The sequence below is a fragment of the Podarcis gaigeae genome (genome assembly GCF_964106915.1).
Source record: "Podarcis gaigeae genome assembly, chromosome: 12".
Classification (NCBI taxonomy): domain Eukaryota; kingdom Metazoa; phylum Chordata; class Lepidosauria; order Squamata; family Lacertidae; genus Podarcis; species Podarcis gaigeae.
Genome location: NC_139688.1, coordinates 33762359 through 33788133, shown reverse-complemented (window position 1 = coordinate 33788133; position 25775 = coordinate 33762359). Strand labels below are relative to the sequence as shown.

At 40.8% G+C, this 25775-nt stretch overlaps 1 protein-coding gene across 5 annotated transcripts in view; it reads right to left on the bottom strand.

Moving 5' to 3' along the window:
- The window catches only part of HDAC9 (histone deacetylase 9), a 469199-nt gene that overhangs the window by 177365 nt on the left and 266059 nt on the right, over positions 1-25775 (bottom strand). For 4 of the 5 annotated variants that reach the window (XM_083705231.1, XM_083705235.1, XM_083705232.1 and 1 more), the window contains 4 exons: positions 19592-19714; positions 18247-18457; positions 14581-14798; positions 5869-6135 (listed from right to left, as the gene is read on the bottom strand). In XM_083705231.1, coding sequence (XP_083561357.1) covers positions 5869-6135; positions 14581-14798; positions 18247-18457; positions 19592-19714 — 819 coding nt within the window. Of the gene's footprint in view, positions 1-4487; positions 6136-14580; positions 14799-18246; positions 18458-19591; positions 19715-25775 lie in introns of those variants that run through there. The other variant, XM_083705234.1, reaches the window with a different exon arrangement.

The following is a 25775-nucleotide window of genomic DNA, read 5'->3' as shown; positions in this document are numbered from 1 at the left end:
CAGCGCTCATCTCGCTTTACAGGCCAAGGGAGCCAATGTTTGTCCGCAGACAGTTTTTCCTGGTCATGTAGCCAGCATGGCTAAGCCACTTCTCGTGAAACCAGAGAAGTGCATGGAAACACCGTTTTCCTTCCCGCTGGAGAAGGAGTCTACTTGCACTTTTTGGCATGCTTTCAAACTGCTAGGTTGGCAGGAGCTGGGACCGAGCAATGGGAGCTCACTCCGTTGCGGGGATTCAAACCACCAACCTTTTGATCAGCAAGCCCAAGGCTCAGTGGTTTAACCACAGTGCCACCCGTGTCCCAATCCATACTATACAGGACCTTAATACAGTCTGATAAAGAATTAGTCATCACTGTTGGTAGAGTCCCTAAGTAGCTCAATAAAATTACAGGGACAAATAAATTCAAATGTTAATTTGGAGTATTAAAAATTTAAATATAATACATAGGAGAGAGAAAAATATATCTTAGTCAGTTCCTGAGTGGAGAATGGAATCTTCTACATCTATCTAAAAGTATGTCAGGACGCCAGTGAAGATAAAACAGGGAAACTAGAGCTTGGAATTACAAATTTTGAACATGGTGTGTGACATCTAGTTGCAGAGAAATTGGTCAACAAAAATTTGCCATTTCATTCACTGCAGCTAAGATTTCAGACAATGATGGAAACGGAAGGTGTTGAGTGAAATTTAGTTACATTGAAATCAGTTGAGACTTTGCCAGTAATTCAATGCAACTCCATCCTTTACTCAAGGATGGAAATGAAGATGGCAAGCACAGCATAGTTGCATTGAAAAGAGACTGAATTTATTTCAGTGAAGACTTCGGTGGGAATGACTGGATTGCACGACTGTGTTGCCAATGAATGAAATTGCATTGCTCCACCTACATTAGTTACTGGCAGGGAACATCTTGAAGATCCAAGAATCATGGCAGCACTTGTGATTGTATTGAAAATGTATGACTAAAAATTCTTTTTTATTGGAAATTAATAAAAAAGAACTTTAAAAAAAGAATCAAGGCAGCATTTGTAGCAGCATCTGCAAAAATGAGCACCATTTATAAAACAGCTGGAACCCACAGAATATGGTTTGCATATCCAGATGCAGAGTCCAGTTGGCCAGTTATGCATATTTTGCCTGTTTTTAGACCTCTCTTTCTTAAAGGTTGCATGCCAGCAATGCATTTCCACAACATGCAGACCATAAAAATGTCATGGAAGTATTCTAGTTCCATGAAGCACCTTTAAAAGCCACCTTGTCCTCAATAGGGTGATCACCCCGAGGAGGCATGGCTGGCTTCCAAAGGTAGTGCAATCTCTTCCCTGAGGTGAAGTGGTCTCTGGTTCCTTCCTATCCAGTCCACCACCAGTTGTGGTACCTATTGCACACATGCAAAGATATCTGAAGACCACAAGGAGTGGGGATCAGTGTGTAGGCAACCCATTTGCCCACAGATAATGAAGCGCAGCACATCCCATACCAGACTGAATATAAAGTTTTTACAGGGGATCTGAATGTTATGCAGATACAAGAGCCTTATATCACTCTATATATGCCTCCAGGGCCACGTGTCCCATTGATTTCGCTGAAACTTAAATGTGACCAGTTTGTTCCAGACTGAGGCCACTAGCTTATAGGAAGCCATCTTCAAAGGAAAGGTCCTTACCTGTGATGTTTTAGCACTGTCATTTTATATATAGATATAAAGACCCCAGATCTGCAGTCATCAGCATCACTTAAAACTTCTACATCTTTTCATAGGCAAATAAATCACTTAAGGTTTTTTTTTTGGGGGGGGGGGCTTTGGAGTAGCAATTGTTAGCTATCAAAATTATGGATAACCAGAAAACTGGTATTTACTTATGTTATTGCAGTTTTTTGATGATGCAATGGATGACCCACATGTTCAAGACAAATGTGATGAAGATAAAATGAACATGCACAGATACTTCCATTTTTGTACGATGTGTAATGGCTGAGGTGGGATCAAGCAACAGGTCAAAAACAGACTTTGTGTAATGGAATAAAAAGCATGCTCCTAAATCTGTTCCTTCCACAATAATAAGCAAATATATTTGCCTATATCAAAGAGAAAGCAGTGCCTTAGAATTATCAAGTTTACACAAAGCCAAGTATGTGAAAGGGAATCTTTTGAGAAAAAAAACTTTATTTGAGAAAGGAATATATAGACTTGTATCAGAAGGCAAAATAGGGAACATACAAACAGAATATATTTACAACACAAAACAAGAGATCACCAAAGGTGTAAATTATAATAAATACAATAGATTTAAAATGTGACAATTAGCAATTAGAAAGATGGTTGCGTAAACCCAGTTTTCCTTTTTCACTGGTTCCAGGTAACTTCTCTCTTTAAAAAAAAATGGGTGGCATGAAAGTCCACTGGCTATACTGGGGAAACTCTCCTGAATTCTTTATAAAAATATCTTTACAGTTACACATTTTTGAAATATTATTGTACAAAAGTTTGCTTATATCCAGGTATCCACCCAAATAAAATGTATTTTAAAAGATCCTCTATCCTTTGTTGAGTGGGCTAATGTCAGACTGTGAAAAAGAATGTACGGGATGGGAAAATATATTTTCACAAATGTCTACTTTATGGATCTAAATATCAGATTTCTTACTTTTCTTCAAGAAAGAAGATGATCTCTCTGTTTACATTAAAGCCCTTAAATCTGAAAGTCGGTGTTCATGCATCTTCTAATAAAGCTGATGGAAACATTTTTTGCTGGCCCTCTATTGAAATTAGCATTTTGCTCCTAAACATTGGCATGACATTCTGCAGTGCCACCACACACACAAGAAGATGGGCTGCATGCATTTAAGAGCTTGTCTGAACAGTGGATTTCTATATTTCTGCTTGAGCTATGCTGCACATAAGCAGGATTATGGCATAGGGGCCTTTCTTCCTAGACTAATTATCACAGGTACTTTTTAGAATCAGATGGAAATAGTACCAGCTGAGCAACTTACTCAGCTGGACTCCAGGGAATACAAATGTTGGGAAAGTGTACCCAGTTCCCAAAATATGACCTGTCTGGACAACTGCGGTATAAGGCTGGGCAATATCTGATTTTCAACATTGTGATAGATCACCAGTTAAACATCTCAATATACTGATAGACCATGATGTCTGAAATAATGATGGAGCTATGTAGAGGCATTGGCAGGCTTCATGTTTTTTCGGCATGGTGATTTTTGCCAGCACCTGCTCTTGTGATTCGCTGCACCCTGCAGGAAGCAGTGAAGAGCTGAGCCGGCCGAGTTAAGAGGGGCTGCAGGAATCGAGAGAAGCATTGGCTGTCTTCATGGTTTCCCCCACATTGTGATTTCTGCCTAGCACACACACACACCATGATTTGCAATATCATTGCTAGGTCACAAATGCAGCTGATATCGCGATACCCGTTTGGGACAATATAGCAATATATCGCCCAGCCCTACCGCTGTGTTGAAGCAATATCTTGAAAGAGTCAGAATTGCTTCACACAGCACCACATTCTTACCTTTAGAATTTTTTCTGTGAAAGTGTGGGGGAGGAATGTACACCACCACAAGTGACAAGCACTCACATGTCTGTTTGTATGTGTCCATACATGACGGAAAGATGCAATGAGCTACTGCTGTCATAAAATGCACAGGGAGTGGAATAGGTGTATACCATGGGTAGGCAAACTAAGGCCCGGGGGCCGGATCCGGCTCAAACGCCTTCTAAATCTGGCCCACAGACGGTCCGGGAATCAGCGTGTTTTTACATGAGTAGAATGTGTCCTTTTATTTAAAATGCATCTCTGGGTTATTTGTGGGGCATAGGAATTCGTTCATTTCCCTCACTAAAAAAATATAGTCCACCTCCCCAACAAGGTCTGACCCCTGGTGTATACACCTGTCACTCAAGACAGTGTGTCTCTTGTGTACACATGTCTTTCTACACTGAAATGATATATCATTAGGAAAATGGTCAACTGTGGCACAAATCATATTTACTGGTGCAGCAAGCATGAAGGATCTGTTAGCAAGTCTCTTTGTGATACAGAGGTTGTGGGTAGGATAATGTATCTTTGCAGCATTTTATATGGGATTCTAGAAAATAAAAATGTAAACACCGCGTGCTTTTATTAGAACAACTTTTCCATTTGGCAAAACAGCGCTCTCTTTTTGAAAAAGATACTGCACCTTAAAATACCTTAGAAATATAAATATTTTAATAAGTGGGGGGGACTGACAAGGATTCCAGGTCAGTTTTGGATTATCCATATTAAAGGGGGCCTTAATACAATGCATCTTTAGCTTAACAAAAGTAAACCTCTACAACAAAGTAAACATATCAAAAGGGAATATAAAGGAAATGTTTCACTGGAAAGCTTCCTTAACAATTTCCCTACTTGCTTTGTTATTTTCTTTGACAATAAATCATTTCATAGAGTGCCCTTTAGAAAACAGAGAATAAAACCCTACCCTCCGCTTCCCTTTGCCCCCTCTTACATTCCACAGTGCATGAATCACTTGGACTTCCTGTTTCTATAAGGCATTTCCTGTCCACCTTCACACAATTACTTTTCTGCAGGAGAACAGCAGGGACCTGACACAGCAATGGCTTAAGTAAATGGCAGCTTTTGCTACATACTGAGCTGTGCTGGTTTTAGAGCATTCAAAAGGACTATGGTCCTTCTGGAGCTGCAACTACCTATAACTGCATGTGTGCCTTAGTAAATAATACTTACAGTATTATTGAAAAGTATTTTCCAACCTGCTCTGTTTTTAGACAGCCTTGGACAAATTTCCCAAGAGAATCAGACCTAGACATTCCCCTGTACTTGACACACAGAGTAGCTGGCCAGGGGTCTGAGTAAACCAGGTACACTAAGGCTCAATGGCTTTGACTGGGCACTCTGGGATGAACAGCTGACTTATTTTCCAACTAGGAGAGGAGGGTACTGGGAAACGTTGGCCCCACGATGGGTGCTGGAAACACAAATGTGCTCCCCTGCTACTGGTATAAGCATGTAAACCTCCGTGCTAGGCTGTGTGCTATTGTGATACTTAGCTTTTGCTGAATAAATAAATTGGCAATCACCGTCATAATTTGGTTCCTTGCCACCACCATCTCAACACAAATACAGGTATATCATGCATAATGTTGCGCATGGGGAATATCCTCAAAGGAGACAGATGAAGATAGTGATAAAAAGATGGGGCGTAAAATTAAGTAGCACAGATAGGGAAAACCAATTTAGTTTTTAAAAGTGCGTTCTATGCCGGTCTTCATTTGCCTTCCAACTCATTTTCTCCAGGTTACATTCTATATACAAAGCTCAGATCACTGGTATTTGGGCTGGTAGTACCAAGGAAGGGGGCAATCCCCTTCTTTTTAACAGTGTTTAGGACTACAGTATGGTACATTATATACAAATTGACAAAAGTATACATTGAGATGTCAAAGAAGTTTAGAAATGGAGCAAAACCAAAAGAGAAGAGAAATTCCGAGGTCTGATCAGCAGTAGCCTGATCGGAAAGTTCACACAACAATGAGTTCCATTTCACTAGAACTAATGTGGTAGAATCCATTGGAGCGAATACCAATTCTACGAATTACCCAAAAGCTCACACGGCAATAAGAGTTTCCCGATCTAACAAGAACCTTCTCGCTATGCTTAAGGTGTGAACATATCTGGCGTTGTTAGATTTGCTGATTGCTAAAAACACGCAATTCAATTGAACCCTGTGGATGGGGGAAGAAAAGCACATGTTGTTCACCAAGGATTCAGAAATGCTTATTATAAGAGTATTCAGATAATCACTTTAATTACGAAGCCTGGAGCTAAATCTTTGCCTATTACCTGTTGCACAAAAGCAGCTTTCTCCCCAGATTCCATTTGCTGACTTTGAATATCATCATCACTGTCCCGTGGTTCCTCTTTCACCTTCACAGCCCCTAAGGGCTGCCCCAGTCTGTCGTCCGAAGAAATGCTACTGCTGTCATCCCTAATGCTGCTACCAAGAGAGGGCGCTCTTTCTTCCTGCATCAAATGTTCTCCATGAAGCTCTTCCTCGGCTTCTTCGAGACTGCCGGGCTGTTTTAACTGTTCAATAGATTTAGAAAGTATCTGAAACAAAGAAAGAGGATTGGGTGGGGGCAGAAAACATAGAAACAAAAGATGAAATAGCTGTTTGGCCTGAATCTTTATATCTACAAAATATAGATATCAGAGAACTTCAACTCACTATTAGTGGAAGTCACAGTGAACTGAAGGATTGCAGAAACAACCACTCTGAATGGTGTTATGAAGACTGTGTACATTACAAAATTTGTATGCTGAAGAGCTGGTGGGGCAGAAAGACTACAATCTAATCATACCCAGTTGTCTCCACTTCAGGAAAGAGCAATAGGCAGGCATAGACTACCTCAGAGGCAGCTCCAGGTAGTCCACTTCCCTATGTGGTCATCTACCATGCTAGAAGGACCTGATGAGATACAGGGACCCTGGAGAAGACCACCCCAGAACCTCCTGTAGCTGAACTATCCTCCCCACCCATAAAAAACAGCACCAGAGCCTTTTACCACCAACTGCACTATGGGTATTACCACTATCTGTGTAAATTGATTTATACATTAACAAATTGTGGCTACCCTGAAATGGAGAACACATTGGTCAGAGTTTAAATCAGTGGGCTGTGTCGATCAATTAACTCTGTTGGATGCTGTCCATATCACCAATTATATTAATTACTTTCTTAGGTTCAACTATCACTCAAAATATGTTATCTTCGTTGACATACTTACTGATAATAGATATTTCTGCAGCTAATGAGGCAAAACAGGGGATTGAGAAAACATCCCCTCATTCTATAGCACACAAGCACTCTCCGGTTGCAATCAAAATGGGTGAAGATGACCAAGTATGCAAAGATACCAGCCCCTTATATTCAGAATGGGCAAGAGATACTGGCATTGGAAACATCTGTTGCTGAGCCACCAGGAGTGGCTGACTGCTGAATGGGGCTAGCAGAAAAGTACAGGCTGAAACATCTGTGTGACAGATAATCATCTACAGCTATATGAGTCACTGATGCGGGGCCATCTGTAAAACATTCCATATGCCAGTTCCTCGGCATCAGGTGGGTTAGCCTTAAAGAGAATCTGAGAGAGAATGAGATCCAGACTGCCGCCCAGTTAGGAAACATATTTATTCCCTCACTGTACTCCTTCTGCATGCTTTCAAGTTCAAAGTGGGGATATCTTTCTCTTTTGTGATGCATTATAGCACCATTCCTGCAGACCTGATAAGGCAGATGTTGCAACCCTCGTGTGACATATGGGGTAGTTCATGGAAAGAGCACCCTTGGAGCAACTTTACTATTAATATATTAAACGAATTCCAAGGCTTTTTGTAAAGTTGTAGAAAAGTAAATGTATGCCTACAGGTGCACTGATGTAACTTTTTTAAAAACATCAACAAGCATGAATGTCCCTGTTTCACAAACGTGACAGCAACATTTTTCCAAGATCATACGGCTGTGAGTCAGTGTGCTGAAATTCAGGCGAGGATCCGGTTAAAGTATCCTAAGTTTAAATTTTAAGACAGCCTTTGAGCTTCCCCAACTGTAACTGAGCACTTCCTTCCCAAGCAGTTGCCACAGATCAACTCCAGATCAGAATGTCAAGAGGAGAGACACACATGGTTGTGATGGAGGGAGGATCTGAAAACCAACCCTGTTTTCACAGGAGTGAGGCTTGGAACTCGGGATGCATTTATTTGTCTCCTAGCAGCTGTGAAAGCATGTTCTCCTTCATGGAGAGCATGTGTTGCAGTGGGGGCCGCCAGGACACTCCAAAGTTGGGGGCGGGCTAATTGTTTGTTGGCCACTGATGCGATTGGGGCTTCCCTTGTTGTTGGGAAGAAGTTAATGTTGCCATTTGTTGATTGACAGCCAGAAATGCTAAAACTCTTGCACGAGGCTAGAGCTTCTTCTTTTCGACCGTGCATCGGATTGCCTGTCCCCCCCTCCCTAGAATTAGGGTTGTTCGCTTTGACCTTGCTATTCCTGTCATGGGGTCGTCTGCTCTTGGGGCAGGGGCCTGGTAGGAATTTTGTCCATCTGGCTGATTGGCTGGGGCCATTTGGTTTTTGCCTACTGCGTAGCAAATCGTCACAACTTGTAAGGTTGCGGTTAGGCATTGGTTTATGGTTTGGTTGGTTGAGGGGAAGTGGTTGAGTGCCTGCCCTTGGTAGGTTGAGTGCCTGCCCCTCTAATGCTGCTGCTGCAAGGGATTCTGTTAAAAGAATTGGGGGCTAACTATTGCTTGTCCACTCTGTCAAGGGGGCTCGGGCCATAGCAATGAGCTCCTGGTTGCATTTGGGGTGAGGGCAGGTTCCCTGCTCCGCGTAACCCCCAAGTGTATTCCCCTATTCTGACTTTCGCATCGTGCGGAATGTCAGTCTGTCCCCCATGGTGGGGGCAGATAGTCACAACCAATGCCTAAGCAACTACTCACAAATTTGTATTTTAATAAAGTTGTGGCCAAAATTATGCCAAAAATCTTAAACAAAAAATTCTGTGTGATGTGTGAGTTATTGGGGTGGCCCTGGGGACCTCGACACGCAAGAACTGTGAATCTGGCTGCTTCAAAGCCAGCACAAAGGAGAAAGCTGGAGAGATCTATCAGAGCTAGGGTTGCATTTGAACAGAGGCACACAAAGTACTGGGGTGAAACAGCATGGAATTGTTTGTGGCCTGTCAAGTTTGGACAGGGAAGAAGAATTGGGCTTGGGGGACCTGGAGTAACCAGAACAAGGCTGCAGTGTAGCAAGAGAAGGCTAGATGCCTGGGCACAGTGTAAAAAGAGCAAGAGGGATGATTTCCATGCTTGGCTAAAGTACTGTTAATGGCACAATATTTATACACCAGCTTTATCTTCCAAGGAGCTCAAGGTGGTGTACATGGTTTTCCTTCTCCCCACTTTATCCCCACAACAACCCTGTGAGGTTAGGTTAGGCTAAGAGATGTTGTCTGGACCAATATCACCCAGGGACCTTCATGGATGATTTGAACCCTATTAACTTTGGCTGCATGAAGCCCACAGAATTCTAACACTCAACATGAAAGGTAATCTACCCTCATATTTTGGTGGAAATAGGACCCTTAACTTGTATTCAAAGGAGGCAATCATTAAGATGTACTGTTTTATTTATATATATAATCTAAAATATATGAAGTGCTGCACAAAACAAAACAAACAGATCTAGGAAGACAGTACTGTACTTTAATAATGACCATTCAGCTGCGTTTGGGCTAACTGTACCAAGTGCAGTTCTCAAAAGCAGTAGAGTGGTACCTCGGGTTAAGTACTTAATTCGTTCTGGAGGTCCGTTCTTAACCTGAAACTGTTCTTAACCTGAAGCACCACTTTAGCTAATGGGACCTCCTGCTGCCGCCGTGCCGCCAGAGCACGACTTCTGTTCTCATCCTGAAGCAAAGTTCTTAACCCGAGGTACTATTTCTGGATAAGCGGAGTCTGTAACCTGAAACGTATGTAACCTGAAGCGTATGTAACCCGAGGTACCACTGTACTGGCAACTGATCCAAACCAAGAAAGTTACTTGGTGGAACAGCTTCCAGCAAATGGAACCTGGACCATTTCATTTCTTTTGTTTGCAGGAAATTGAACCGTCAGGAATAGGTATAAGCCAAAGTAAACAGCAAGCAGCACCAGAGGAAGCGTTTTGAGAAATTAGTCTAACGAAGAAAGGACTTCAAAAGGCAGCTGTACCTGGTTCACTCCGCATGAAAATATGGTAAGTAAATAAACTAGCCGCAGAACACAAGCCATATAAATATATTATATATTTTGCTTACAGCAAGTCTTTTCATGTATTCTTCCCCAAGTGCAAGCTTTCATAAAATCCATAATTTCCTGAAACCCTTTCAATGAAATCGCTGCACAGACATTCAAAGAACAAAGTGCCCTGAGTGTACCTAAGAACAAGAGCAGCAGCATAAAGGACTGTGCAGAGATGAGCTGCCCTGTGTGCTGTCTGCAAACTAATCCCAAAAGCATGACACAAATGCCTAAGGGGCATCATTTATACTAGTCAGTTGAGCTAAAACCAATATTATGCACAAATCTGTCCACTCACCTAACCACTTGTGGCAGTAAGCAGAGGCTTGCATATCCAACAAAAACATATCGTCCCACTCCCATTCAACTTCAAATCTTTGAGAGAAAATATCTCTACTAATTGAAAATTAATGCTTTTCATAAGCATCCATAGCAAACAAAGAAAGGATAAAATATTCAAGGTTTCCTAGTTGTGACCTGTTTCTAAGTTCTGGCAATTTTTTATCCTAAGACCAGCTGGAGTAGCCGTTAATTGACAATTCTTTTTTATTTTATTTTTACAATTTATTGATGTGGCTGGGGTTGTAGCCGAGCAACACCTCAGGAAAGCCCAGACACCTCAAGCTGAGACTTTTTCCCTCTGTTGTGTGAGAATGATAAACTCATTCTACCTTACAGGTCTGTTGTTCTTTTTGTAATGATTACTAAAATGATTTCAGTGAAACACATCAAGCACTTAAGGAAAACCACTTTTCAAAATATTTAGGATATTCATTAAAGTGTACAGTATTGCAAATCTGAGTGTGCATTCATCACATGCAGTGTGTTCATAATATGATGCAGTAAGTTTGGATACAGTTCTGAAGACACTCTCTATTAATTGCTTTCCAGGGCTCGTGAAAATATCCGCTATCTTGCTTTCCCTGCCGTTCTAATGTTTTTAGATGCATGCCAATAACCTGGTGCCAATGGTGCGAGTAGAAATTGCATCTTTTAAGTTATTTGCAGAGACAGGAACAGGAGTCAAAACAGTAAGAGTTCTGTTGTAGAGCCAGTCTTTTGGTACCTATGACAATTAGTTTAACTGGAGCTGCCAGACATACTATCCCGTTTATTGGGCAGAATGGAGTTCTAAAAATTGTGATCAAAGGACTCTACGAGGAAACAAGCTGTCATCTAGACAGAAGTATATTAAATCTGGCAACAGCAAAGACTATCTTTAAAAGGGAGAGCCCAGTTCAGGTTTCCACATGTTCATTTTTCAAAAGCAAGGGCAAAACTCTCCACTGACTTCTGGATGAGATGTCAAAATTTGCATTTCAGCTAAAATGTTTTGAGAAGGTCAGTGTATTGCATCCCTTAGGTATAAACTTCAGACTCCAATGAAGAAGTATACTGTTTCCCACTTCAAACACATGGTCTCTGACAAATGACAGAAGAAACCATGGGGGATCTTCTCCTGCTATAAGGAAGTAAGGCAAACTTTTTGGTCCAGTTGATTGTTTTATTCTTTTTATAGCAGAAACAATTCGGGGGGGGGGGGAGCTTTACCTTTGGCCTGGGTTAGCTTTTGCTAGTTATCACCCCAGTCACCGTGCTGGCTTATAGCTGGGATTTATTAACTTTATCAAAGAAAAGAACCCGATTGATTCCTGCAACTCTGCAAGGCTAAACAGTCCAAAGGTCTTCTTATAGATCAGAGCTTGTGCTGATCCAGAGGTGATCTGTAAAACTGTAAAAGACTTCCAAAGTCTTTACACGACATTGCAATTACGCTAAAAATAAAAATGAGCAAAAACTACTCATGGTGCAAACAAGGACTTTTCATTCTTACCCGTGGGGTAATTGGCTTTCCAAAGCAACTTGTCGTTGCTGCCATTATTATTCACTTTACAGATTAGTATTGAGGGACAAGTCACAACTTGTCACAGTGTGAAACAATTCATGCAGATGCCGGATCATCCTTAATGTTTAAGTGGTTTTCCTGATGTTGCTAAAATGTGTTGATCCAGGTGGGCATCTCTTCATACAGTATCACATGGCAACTTTTCAGACCGGGAGTTTTCCCAGTTCCACTGTTGCCTCCTTCAAGCATTCCGCAAATAAAGTAAGGTGAGTAGCAACCAAAGAAGAGGCCTTCTTGGTGGTGGCATCCTGCTCGTGTAATTTCCTCCAAAAGAAAATCACTCAGTGCAATATTATTATTTTTACAATCAGCAAGGAGGTTTTCATTTCCCTGAGCTATGAATATATGGTTATTTCAATCGTTTCCGTTTACTATGATTGTGTAGTAAATTCATCCATGACCACTGGTCCTGCTAGCTGGGGATAATGGGAGTTGTAGTCTACCAACATCTGGTGACCCCTGGTTGAGAAAGGCTGTTATGGAGCAACCAACTTTTTATATTGAATGGGACAACTCAATAGAAATAATGTGTATACTGCAGCATAGCTGGTTGCTGAAATTACAGTATTGTTTGGTTTTTAAAAGAACTATATTCGTTTCAAATGAGAAAAAAATTATCTCTCCATACCATTTGCAGTCAAAATGACATCTGGACTTATTTCAGTTTGTGATAGATGTAAGGTTGGTGCCTGACATGTGAAAGGCGTTAGTTGTATCTTTTGGGGCATATGAAAAACCTATTTATTTAGCAAAACAATGTTAATACCTAGTGAAACGTTACACTTTTTCTGCTGTGGTTTGTAATATTTCTGATTTTAATGTATCATACAAACTGCCCTGGAATTTGATAATGAATGGTTGTATACAACAATTTTTAATTAAAAAAAAAAGTTTGTTAAAAGTTGCAAATGAATACAGATCTATCTTATTTATTAACATTTATATTCCATTTTTTTCTGTCCAAAGTAGAATCTTCAAAGTAGCTTTTAAGGATCCAGTCATATAACACAACCCTGCACAACTTGTGACCCATCAAACCAAATTTGCACCATGCTATGTATGGCAGCCCACCAGGGGCATTACTAAGCTGCTTGACCTGAGTTGCAAAAATCAAGGGATGTTGTGTGGCACTTGACAGACCATAATGCATACCTGGTGGATTATGTTTGGCTTATTAGTGGGTCTGTAAAACAAACAACCCTGTGCAAGAAACCTCAGGAAAAAATGCAAGATGAAATGGTGGTTTAATTCTTTCTGAGAGAGAAAAAAAACCTAGAAGGTAGCTAATCGCTATTTATTTTGGACACCCTTGGGAAAAAAATCACAGAGCTTCTGTCTTTCAATCAGTAATAAAAGCTTGCTTTTGTTCAGACAATTGCAGGAAGGTGAAATATTTTGAAAACCAAGATGTACCTATGGCATCTTGATTAAACATATGGAACACATAGTAAATGAAAAGCCAAGTGGAGTCCAAGTTGAGTAATCAAAACACCCAAGTTGAGAGGGGTTAACATGCAAGGATCAGCTCTGAACTTTGAAGTTCTCTAGTTTTCATTTTTCCTAATTAAGATGAGATTTAATAATCAAACCACTGTACAAACTATGTACTTAAACTCAAGGTTGTGTTTTTAATTTGGTTGGGAATTCTTAAGAGATTCCAAGAAATCAGCACCCATTGGGGGAAGTGTTCCCTAGCAAGATTGGTTCCCCTATACTTTTTATTTTTCATTATGTTTCCTTTCATGTGATTGCCAATCACATCCACTGCCATAATGAAGAGATTCTGTGTCAGAGCCCTAGAAATTTCTTAAATAACTTGCCTATGGGAATAGGCATAGCAGATGTTGAAATCACTAAAAAGATGTATAAAATACCTGACAGAATAGTCTGTCACCACAGTAAACTATGACATAGGCCAACTAAACATTGGCAGTTATATACATTCTTAGTCCCAGCTAATGTTTATTGTCGGTTTGTCTCTACATAAAAATTTACTTCCAAAATTTCAGAACAAGATCTTATGCGACTAATTTGAAGCTGTTTGGTAGGAAATATTGAAAATTAAAATTGCTATTGTTTATGTGTGTGTTTTTAGTAAGATGAGATATAGCTTATATCTTAATAAGATGAGAGGTGAATGATCTTTCTGTCCATGCAAGCATTCTCGTTCCTCTCAGCATGCTTGAATGCCACTAGAAGTCTTCAATTAAACAAAGTTTCCCATTTTCTGGTTCGGATGAAACAATAAACTATATTTCATTGACAACCTTTACACTGCATTCATGCAGGCAGTGGAAAAGCAGCAAAAAGGGTTTGTGTTTGGAGGTAATAGTCTTCATGTTTCAGTTTACTAAACTGTGATCCTCAAAACTGACCTATAACCTTGAAAGTAAAAGCTGTTAGCTCTGCTCGGTCAGTTTGCAGTGAAAGCTTCATAATTTTATCTGCGATAACGGAATGAAAAGTTCAAATGTGAATGAGCAATGGCTGTTTAGAAGTCTTGGTAACTTGAGCAATTTACAAAAAGCCTAATGTTTACAAATAGGTCATTAAAAGGAACAATCTGGGTATACAAAACAATACTTATTTCAATGACATAATGAAAAATAGCATGCACTTGCAGTTTGATGCAAGAGACCTTCTCTGGGAGTTGGTTTGGCAAACATTTTTTTTATCAAACCATTTTTAATATAAGCAAACCTTACTGTAAACTGGCATGCAGGGCTTTTCCTTTTTCTTCAATGGCATGTACACTGTACAAGCACTGTATTCATTGTGTGTTAGGGTTTTGAATGGGATACTTACTTTGTTCATGTGGATCTGTTGCTGATACTGTTTTTGCTTCTCCAGAAATTGCTGGTGCTGTTGCTGAATAACAAGTTGTGCCAAGGTACTCTGAGGAAGCGGAGCGGATTGGGTCCGATTTAGTGGCCTGTGTCTAGGTAACTTATGTGCAACTCTTAAGCCAGGTGAGACTCTTTCTTTTGTTGCCAATGGAGACTGAGGATGAAGAGGCACCCCTCCTATAAACCAACAACATTCCAATATTCAAATATGCCCATCAATAACACTGAGGAGTCTTTTTAAGATGTTCCAAACCAAACATGAAGGAACATGTGGACTGGAGAAGCTTAGGAACTCAAGCGCGGGAGGCCTTGAATTATCACACTATAAGGAATGCTCGTCCATATGTCTTTTTTAAAACAACAACGACGACAATCACAAATTAGAGTAATAACTAATGAAGTGACAGCCATGCTTGCATATTCTTAACCCATCCCACTAATATATATATATATATATATATACATATATATATATATATATATGCAGGTTTTGGTGTCCTCGGGTGTCTTCCCGTGTAAAAGTTGGGGTGTCTAGGCGACGTTTCGACGAGGTCTCACTCGTCATCTTCAGGCTGGTGCTTTCGGCTTCTTGTTACTGGAACAGAGCGGGATCTCAATGTTTGAGTTCCTATAAATACTGTAGAGGGGGTGTGGTGTCTAGCCTCCAATGTTCTGGGCAGAGAGGAAGTTCCCAGGCTAGTGTGCCTTTTCTTCTTTTGTTCCTTAATTACTTGAGAGATACCTTGAGTGATTTCTTGAGTGATATCCTGAGTACCACTTAGGTGGGTCATTAGGTGTGGATTAGTTGCTAAAGTCTTTGTGTCTTGACCTCTTGAACTTTGTGAAGAGTTTTCCTGAGAAGATGGCTGTATTGCACTTAGTTGTGCTTTGGCTTGGCTTCGTGTATAGGGGCGAGCTGTGGTTTTGTGGCTTGTGTCAGCCAGATCTGTGTAGGGATTGCAGGGGGGTGCAGCATCCGGAGGTGCCACCATGGATTGGCTACTGGATGGTGTCAGTAATTCATCTGTGGAGAGGGTCTGGGTTTGGGTCTGGTGTGGTTGATTGGTGTTGGCGTTCTGTGTGCCTCTGGATCTGGTGTCAGTTTTTGTGGAGAGGGCTAATTTCCAGATGTCTGGCAAGCGGGATGTGTCGTCACGCTTGTTCATGTTGTGAGGGTGTTTCTCTATCTCGATGGCTTCCATGATTATTCTCTTGTGGTGATGTTCCGTGTTAAAGAGCAATTTGGAATCTGCAAAATTAATTTCGTGTCCTGTTTCTTTCATGTGTTGGAAAAGAGAGGAAGTTTTTTCTTCTTTTTTGACGGCATTCTTGTGTTCTGCGATACGTGCATTTATTCGTCTGTTTGTTTGTCCAATGTACGTGGCTGGGCAGACTTTGCAGGGTATTTCATAGATCCCTTGGTTTTCCAACTGGATTTTATCCTTGGGGTTTCTGAGGATATTGGCTATTTTTTGGTTGGTGCAAAAGGCTGTTTTGATATTGTGTTTATGGAGGATTTTGCTAATTTTATCTGTAGTGCCCTTGATATAAGGAAGGAGGGCCATGCCATTGTTTTCTTCTGTGTCTTGGTTTTTGGGGGGTGTTTCCTTTTGGATTAGCTTCGTAATCCTGTTTTGCTGGTATCCATTGGCAATTAACACATTTGAGAGATTCTGTAACTCAGTTGTCAAGTGGTCTTTGTCAGCCAGGCGTTTGGTTCTTTGTCAGCCAGGCGTTTGTCAGCCAGGCGTTTGGTCAAAAAAGAAGAAAAAACTTCCTCTCTTTTCCAACACATGAAAGAAACAGGACACGAAATTAATTTTGCAGATTCCAAATTGCTCTTTAACACGGAACATCACCACAAGAGAATAATCATGGAAGCCATCGAGATAGAGAAACACCCTCACAACATGAACAAGCGTGACGACACATCCCGCTTGCCAGACATCTGGAAATTAGCCCTCTCCACAAAAACTGACACCAGATCCAGAGGCACACAGAACGCCAACACCAATCAACCACACCAGACCCAAACCCAGACCCTCTCCACAGATGAATTACTGACACCATCCAGTAGCCAATCCATGGTGGCACCTCCGGATGCTGCACCCCCCTGCAATCCCTACACAGATCTGGCTGACACAAGCCACAAAACCACAGCTCGCCCCTATACACGAAGCCAAGCCAAAGCACAACTAAGTGCAATACAGCCATCTTCTCAGGAAAACTCTTCACAAAGTTCAAGAGGTCAAGACACAAAGACTTTAGCAACTAATCCACACCTAATGACCCACCTAAGTGGTACTCAGGATATCACTCAAGAAATCACTCAAGGTATCTCTCAAGTAATTAAGGAACAAAAGAAGAAAAGGCACACTAGCCTGGGAACTTCCTCTCTGCCCAGAACATTGGAGGCTAGACACCACACCCCCTCTACAGTATTTATAGGAACTCAAACATTGAGATCCCGCTCTGTTCCAGTAACAAGAAGCCGAAAGCACCAGCCTGAAGATGACGAGTGAGACCTCGTCGAAACGTCGCCTAGACACCCCAACTTTTACACGGGAAGACACCCGAGGACACCAAAACCTGCATTCCTGTACCCGTGAAAATCTACGAAAGCATATATATATATATATATATATATATTAATCAGCAGATACAAACTAATGGGCTTTGTAAATCATGGGGCCAGAAAATAAAAGAGCAGAACAGCTTTGACTTGAAAGCAGAATCACAATGGATAATTTTTTTTCTCCTTAGGGGAATTGACAGTGAGAAAACAGAGCTAAGGGGGTGTACACATTGCTCCCATTGCTATGGGAGAGGGGCTAGCTAGTTTTTTTTGCCCCAGGTGAAGTTTCCAGAGAGGCGCCGTTGAAGCTTCCAGCCTGTGTGTGTAAGCAAATGTGTGTGGGTGAGTGTGCCAAATTGGGTCTTTGACCCAGGTGAAATAAAGCCTAGTTTCGCCTTTGCCTTACACCCTTGGCAAACAGCTGTATCAGCATGCACACACACACACCAGGAAAAAAACACTTTACCGCAATGGCTGCATAAGAAATTACTATGTTTTATGTGACCCAAGTACTTGAAGGGTGAGGTGAGGTGGAAGTACAGAAAAAATACATGCACGCCTTTGTACCATGATGTGAGAAGGATGCGAAGCTTCTCCCGTGTTTGATCTTGCCAGGATAGCAGTGGTGTGTTGCCACACACATATGCATAATATTAGGGCTGATATATGTCTGGTATTTGTCCACTGGAAATAGCATTTGGAATTTCTGAAAATTCCAAAAATCACTAAAACGTCTGGGGAAACCCGGACGTATGGCAACCCACACATGATTTTTGTGCCACCTGCTCTGACAGGGCTGGTTTTGCCAACCTCTAGATATGCCTTTGTGCAGAAGATTCCATCTCCAATCCCTGGCATTTCCAGTTAAAAGGACCAAGTAACCAGACCTTTGGCTGAGACCCTGAAAGGCTGCGGTGGGTCAGACTTGACAAAATTGGACTAGATGGACAAGTAGTCTGGCTTTGGTCTAAAGGAGCTCCTGATATTCCTTTATAACATGTTCATTCTCAAAAAGGAAGAATCTGCCCATAAATAGTCACTGCTAATTACCTGGAGCCAGGAGTTTCTGCTGCCTCATTTGTTCCTTCAGTAACAAATGCTGGAGGAGAGCTTGGTGGCTACTGTTAGGCTTTCCTTCTAGGACAATTGGCTGAGGGGCAGAAGGTGAAGAGATGCTTCCTCTGTACTGTCCTGGCAAAACTACTCCTTGCCTGATTGTCTGGGTCTCACACTTCTGTTTTTCTTTGAATGGCGCTGATGCCTGTATCAATGAAAATGATAGTTAAACAAACAAAAGAAGGCCAGAGAATGAAGGCAGATGAACCAGTATCAAATTAGTTGAGAGTAACTCACTATTTCCACAGTACAAACTAAGTTTGGAGGTCAGTTGAGACCATGGTCTCCAGGAAACATCTAAGAAGAGATGTGCCTATGAGGCAGGGCATCATTTGGAATGCAGGTGGTTAAGGGTTGCTTAATGGCAAGCAGCCATTTCTCTTTTGTGTTCTTCTCTTATAACAGCCACTTATCCCCAGGTGGACAACCATGTCTGAAAAGCTCAGTTTAGAGAAAAGCAGTGGGAGGAGAAACATGAAGGAGAACAGGGAGACCTGTTGGTCTATTGTGTCCTTGAGGATTTAGTTTGGAGTATAACATGGGGGTAGCCAACATGGTTGCTCCCAGATGTTGTTGGGCTACAACTCCCATCATCCTTGTCCATTGGTCTTGCTGGCTGGAGTTGATGGCAGCTAGAATCCAACCATATCATGTTGAATATTCCAGGTGTGACAGAATGAAAACTTTGTATGGATTTTTAAAGAATGCATGAACAGCCCACACTTAAATGACACACTTTTAATGTAAAATACACATTTATCGATTTATGAATTTGCTATTTCTAGATTGTGTGTGTGTGTGTGTAATTGGTGGTATAAATAAATGTATAATCCAACTGGAAGTTGCATTCCAATCCATAAACAAGTTCGGAAGCATCAAGTTGAGTTGGTCTGCTGAGAAAAAAGTGAACTTCTCTATCCCTACTCACAACAGTGAGGAATACTTTCACCAGACAATCTGTGTGTCTGCCCAGTCTGCTGTCTAACTCTTGATGGATCCCTGTTCTTTCTTTGTCTTTAAACTGGACTTGGACCAGAGAGTCCTTCAAACAGAAGACTGACCTCTCACAGCCCTTCAAAAAGAGGGTTGCCATCAGTAAAGACAAAGGACCTCCCTATCTGGTACAAAATTTAACAGTGGCATTGCCTAGAACCAGTCCAACATTGTCTTGAAATACGGTAACTTCCTGAGAGAACGTTATGCAATCTAAAAGAACTGATATACCTTGAGTGATCCATATCCAAAGCCAATGAAAATACCCCCTAAATCGATTACTTACACTGAGTTGTGGTTGCACAGCTGGAAGTCCTAAAGTGATGTTGGGCAAAGAAGGGGATGTGTAGAGACTCAAAAGGTTCATTGATTCTTCATTGATGCAAATGCGTTGTGGTGGAACCAAATGCTGTGGGGTGGGGGTGGGGTTAAAAAGAAAGAAGGTCACATGTTGACTAGCCAATTTTATTTCCACAATTGTGCCATGGAAGCAAAAGGAAAGTATTTCTCCTTTTTGTTAGTCATGTATCCTTTATAGTCATGCATAGTCAACTGATGTATCCTGCTAAAGCTCTAATAGTAGAGGAAATTGCCCAAGTTAGTGACTATTGTCGCCTGCTCTTGGAGCAAGTGCCATAGTTTTGAATTTTTCAGCTTCACTGGATGTCTGTGGATTCTAGCTAGTGAGGTTTTTGCATTGGCCCTGCCCACTACTACCATGTGGCCCCCAGAAGATTAGCCACAAAGGAGAACAGCCCCTGAGCTTAAAAAGTCCCTTTCCCTCTGCTTTAAAGTCACTGCAGGCCTCCAGGAATCATACAAATGGCTCTCCAGTTTCTCCAGTACTCTGAATGTTTCACTTATTTCAGAGACTGCTAAGAACCAGAAAATTAACCTTTTTTTGTATTAAAAATGTCTTTCACTGCTTATTAACCATTTCATAAAATGTATGGGTATTGTGAGAGATCATATCCTTGCATAGATAGTAGATAAAAAAGAACAGCAGGTTCACTTTTACTCTTTTCTTCTCTGATGTTCACATTCTTCAACATGTGGTCTGCTATCGTTTCTTAAATTACCTCTCTTTTTTCTTGTTGTTTAACTCTTGCCTCCCTCCCAGACCCTTTGCACAATAAGAGCTACAAAAGGTCTTATTAGACTTCGGAATTCTGGCATGATATAGTCCTCAAGGGAACAACATCCTTGAAAAAGAATACCCTCTGTAACAGTATGACACAGTGACTGCTTTCTTCCCAAACAAAAAGCATATGGGACTCCAATAATAGACCACCTCCATGAGGGATCCTGTGCACCGAGGCTTTGACCAAAATAAATATAATAACTTGTCAAGCATGTTGTGGGGAGCTGTAGATTTTCCTCTGGACAAACCTGGGATATCAATTAACGTTGGAAAATGCCTTGGGTTAATACAATGCAACCTCAGACTGTCACTAAAGAGCTGGGCAGCGTGAAAACACAGGATGTTATTCCAAAACATAACCTTCCCCATACAGTTTGTTTGGAGACTAAACCTATCGCTGACATAATAACAGAATAGTCTATATATGTCATTCTTTTCCTGCCCCAGCATTGTAGTAAACTGAATGAGAACCACACAAAAATAAAGATTTGATATTTTTGTTACACAAAGAGCTGCTTTTTACATTTTCCTGATGTCCTGTTAACCTGGAATTGCCCTGAAAGCATCCAACAACATTAAATGTTTTCAATCATGTTTGTGCGATTTTATTTTTTTTAAAAGAAGCAGCCTACTGTGAGATAACTAGTTAAGGGCTTTGTATGGATGGTGAAAACTTCCAAGTTCCATTACGCCATCTACATATACTTGTTGCAACCAGTTAAGAAAAAAAATTGCTTGCTTTGGAGTTGACCTTGTGGAGAAACAAGGATGAATTAACATTGTAAAAAGGGTGGTATATAAGGATAGGCAGATCTATCAATTTCATTTTCTCTCATTTTTCTAGTCTTAAGTTCTCCAGATTTCCCTGTAAATTTATTTATTTATATTTTTTAAAGTCTTCATGAAAATTAATAAGCATCTTAGTGTGAATTTATCCTAAAATGCACATTTTTGCACCCATTTTTGGATGTTATTTCCACCATTATATGCATCTGTAGACACACTTTACCCTAGCATATGTAAATTTTTGAACATACGGTATTACTTGGCTGGAGAACTGTATTACAAAATCTGGATATGTGCGGCTTTCAAATGATGGCTGTTTCAGTTCCTGACTGTTTCGAAAGATGGAATTCTAGATGTTCACCTTTAAATGCAAGCTGAATCCATTTCTGCCCCACCCCTAGTGAAAAATTCTTCTCTTATGCTTTAGAACACTGTTCACCTCCAAATTTTAGGCATACAGAATATGTAACATCTTGGTAATGCTGACAATGAGCAACTGAATATTAAAGGGCGCTTAAACCTATGTTTTAAAATGTGCTTATATTTTACTTGAATATTTATGTACATGTGTTTTGGTTAACACTTATTAAGTTATTATTTATTTGTAAATATATTTATATACTGTCAAACCATTAAAATATATCAAAGTGGTCTGCAACATTAAAAAGATAAAAAACCATACTATAAAAGCACAAAAAGTTAAAAACAAGCATCATCAGGAAGGATGAATAATTTTTAATTGGCATTTGTTTAATTTCAGCCTGGTTCTTCCCCAATGGTCTTTCCTGTGCTCCTACACTGTCTTAATAGGATCGAGGCTTCCCACAGAAATACTCTTGTTGGTTTTGCCCAATGACAGGTTCATCAGTAGATACAATCTTCTCCAAACTGCAACCCCTGGACTATAGCACATGAAAGGGAAAACCTTCCTTGCTGCAATGTACAGTATTACTGATGTTGGAGCAGTTGCATTGTCAGTAAGGAATTCATTTCCTTTAAAAGTAAGGAAGCTAGGATTTAAATATAAGAAAGTAATGAAGTGAATTCTTCAAAATATGGTCCCTTGGGATCCACGATGGAAGAACAGTGGGATATGTATGTCCAGAAATTAAATCAATTTAGGGTGTGCAATAAACGACAGCAGAGAAGATGCTCCAGTGAATCTTCATGCATCTGTAGACATCTATGTCTAACACAATTGCTTCTGTTTGTATCCTGACATTCTAGTCTAGTCTTACATAAAACAGAAACCCAAATTTGAAAGTATTGGGAACACAGAATCATATGGGTGAAAGTTATCCAAAATCAAGAGTAGAGGAAGCTTCTCCACTGCAGACAGATTTCCTTCAAGAAGTAGAGTGCAACAGGGACAGGGAACAGAGCTAGCATCCCATCCTTACATTTTCATTTAACCTAAATTCTGGTGTCCGTGTCTTTATTTACCCATCTATGGGAGGGGGCAGGTATTGCCACGCAACTCTCCCCCCATCTGCTGCTACTGTTCCTCTGAGCAGACCGTCTTTCTAGTTAGTGTAGTGTGCCATGTAGTTTAGGGTTCTTCACTGACTTAAGAAATCTTAATTGATTAATTTTATGAGTTTTACTTAACTAACAGATTAAATCAGCTAATAAAAAAACACAGGTGTTTTTTGGGGGGAGGGGGGAAGGCAGCAGGGCAGATAAGACAATCATGCTTTGTTTTAGGTGATGCAAATGTCCCGACAGCCACTTATCTCAGGGCCAAACTAGGCATGACACCAAGATTGTATTAGACAGAGGAAAACCTTCATGCTTACTTTTCAGCCCATTTAAGAATGTGATTGCAATGAGTAATATGTAAATGTGCTTTCAGAAAACATTTTTTCTTTTTAAAAAGGCTTCCAGATTGTATGGCAGGACATTTAAGAGCAAATTGCTACTTCAATGGTTACAGCAGAGTAGTTTTAAATGAGACAAAGGTGCTTTGCAGCAGGAAAGGGCCATAGCAAGGAGTGATCATTTACATTCCTGACTCATGTTTGTAATGGTAGAGGATTCTCCTGTCACAGCATCATGCTGTTCCCCATCATTACTTGCTGCCATGAAAACCAATTGAAAAAAATACGTAAGCATAATACGATAACAATTGCAAAGTTATTTACTAGAAACTACTTCTCAAAAAAAAATAGGGACACGGGTGGCGCTGTGGGTTAAACCACAGAGCCTAGGACTTGCCGATCAGAAGGTCGGTGGTTCAAATCCCCACAACAGGGTCAGCTCCTGTTGTTCAGTCCCAGCTCCTGCCAACCTAGCAGTTCAAAAGCACGTCAAAGTGCAAGTAGATAAATAGGTACCGCTCCGGCGTGAAGGTAAACGGTGTTTCTGTGCACTGCTCTGGCTTAGTCATGCTGGCCACATGACCTGGAAGTTGTACACCGGCTCCCTCAGCCAATAAAGCGAGATGAACGCCGCAACCCCAGAGTCGGTCATGACTGGATCTAGTGGTCAGGGGTCCCTTTACCTTTACCTTACTTCTCAAAATGGCATTTCCATGCAGTTCTCTGGTTTTGCCAGAAGCAGCTTATTCATGCTGGCCATATGACCCAGAAAAACTGTCTGCGGAAGCGGACAAACGTCAGCTCCCTCGGCCTTTAAAGTGAGATGAACGCTACAACCCCAGAGTCGTTCACGACTGGAGTTAATTGTCAGGGGTTCCTTTACCTTTACTTCTCAAAAATTAGATACAGCTTCTCATAGTGTCAAAATCAACATTGTGATTGTCACTCTTCTAAGGAATACACCAGACAGAAAAATACAAGAGAAGATGAAGAAGTTAGAAATTAATGTATTACGGCACAGACAAAATAGGATTTGTATTTTGTACATACTGGACTTGGTTGTCAACTGCATAAGCTACATTTTAATATATTATGTCACGATGCTGATTTTGACACTATGAGAAGCTGTATCTAATTTTTGATAAGTAGTTTCTAGTAAATAACTTTGCAGTTGTTATAATACAGCCTATTACGTTGACGTATTTTTTTCAATTGGATTTGCGTAATATAGGCGTTCTGGTGGTTTTGCCATGAAAACCAAGGCTGTGCATGTCCACTCAGATGTGAAAGTGACACTCTGTGCAGAATGTCCCAATGTTATACAACAAGAAGAACATGAGCTGGGCTAGATCGTGAGGTGGGGAGGACTCAACAGCATGGTGTTCTTTAAATTATAAATAAACCACTTAAACCTATTGTTAGAAGTGTTTCTCCTGTTCTGATGAAGAATTGATTTGATAGCTAACCTTTCGAGCCAGCAGCCAGCGTACAACTGGAACATTCTTCATTGTTTGGTTACTCTTAAATAATCAAAAGAGCCCCAGCTCAAATCAATCATACTGTCCCTTGGAAAAATGTTTCGGCTCACAGGACCACATCACTAACCATCAAGTAACTAGATAGTGGCAATGGTACATCTCAGATGCAGGGTTACCACAACAATTTCAAATGTGGTTGTGGGTAAAGAAACTGGGAACATGAGAGCACCAAAACTATTCCCACTATCATGTGCTGTCTGCTTTCCTCACATACATTTGCCCTATTTCCATCTCACTGGAATTGTACTGAAGCCGATATCACCACCTGAGAGTTTCTCAGTAACAAATTATTGTTTGAGAACTGTCTATGGTTAAAAATGCTGAGAAGTATGCTAACTATGCTGTTAACATTACTGGACCACTTTTCAAGTCATATTGTGCAGTCTGATCACAACAAACTACTGCTGCTGCTGCTACTGATCTAAATGTGCTGGCTGCTTTTTTAGCTATTACTCATAGCAATGTATAGCTTTGAAACAACCAAGCATGAGAATGACACTTAAAAAACAGTACTGTGTAATCCAAAGCAATGGCAAAGGAGGAGTTGTTTTGTAAATGTCCTATGACAGCATCATTTTTAGAAGCCTATTCTAAGCCCATCAAAGATAGGATTTTAACAGGTTACATAAAACCTGTGCAGGGCTGGCCAATGTGATACCCTCCAGATGCTGTTGGGAGTCCAACTCGCATGAACCCCAGCTAGCACTATAGTCAATGCTCAGGGATGCTAGAAACTGTACTCCAGCAACATTGTGTGGGGGCAGCATCTTGATTCCTCCTGGTCTAGTGAGAACCCTGATGAGGGAGTTCCCTAATTCTGACAGCATTGTGGAAAAGCCCTACTCCAGATGCAGCCACTGTGGTACCCTCCAGATGTTCTGGATTATAACTATCACCCCTGAGCATTGACCAGGCTGATTGAAGATGATGGGAGTTGTTGTCCAGAACATGTGTTGGCTACCCTTGCTATACTCCCCTCGTCTGCTCGAAATGCTAGATCACTGAGCAGAGTTTCCCCTGAAGACCTTAGTGTCCAAGATGGTTCATATGACACCATGGCATTATTTTATTGCCTGACGCAAACTTTGTGAGCTGACAACATCGAAGTATGGATTAGCCACCCTGTTTTGAAACTCTACACAGTCTGAACTTCCTGGAATCCTGCACAGAGGATTATGAGTCAAACCC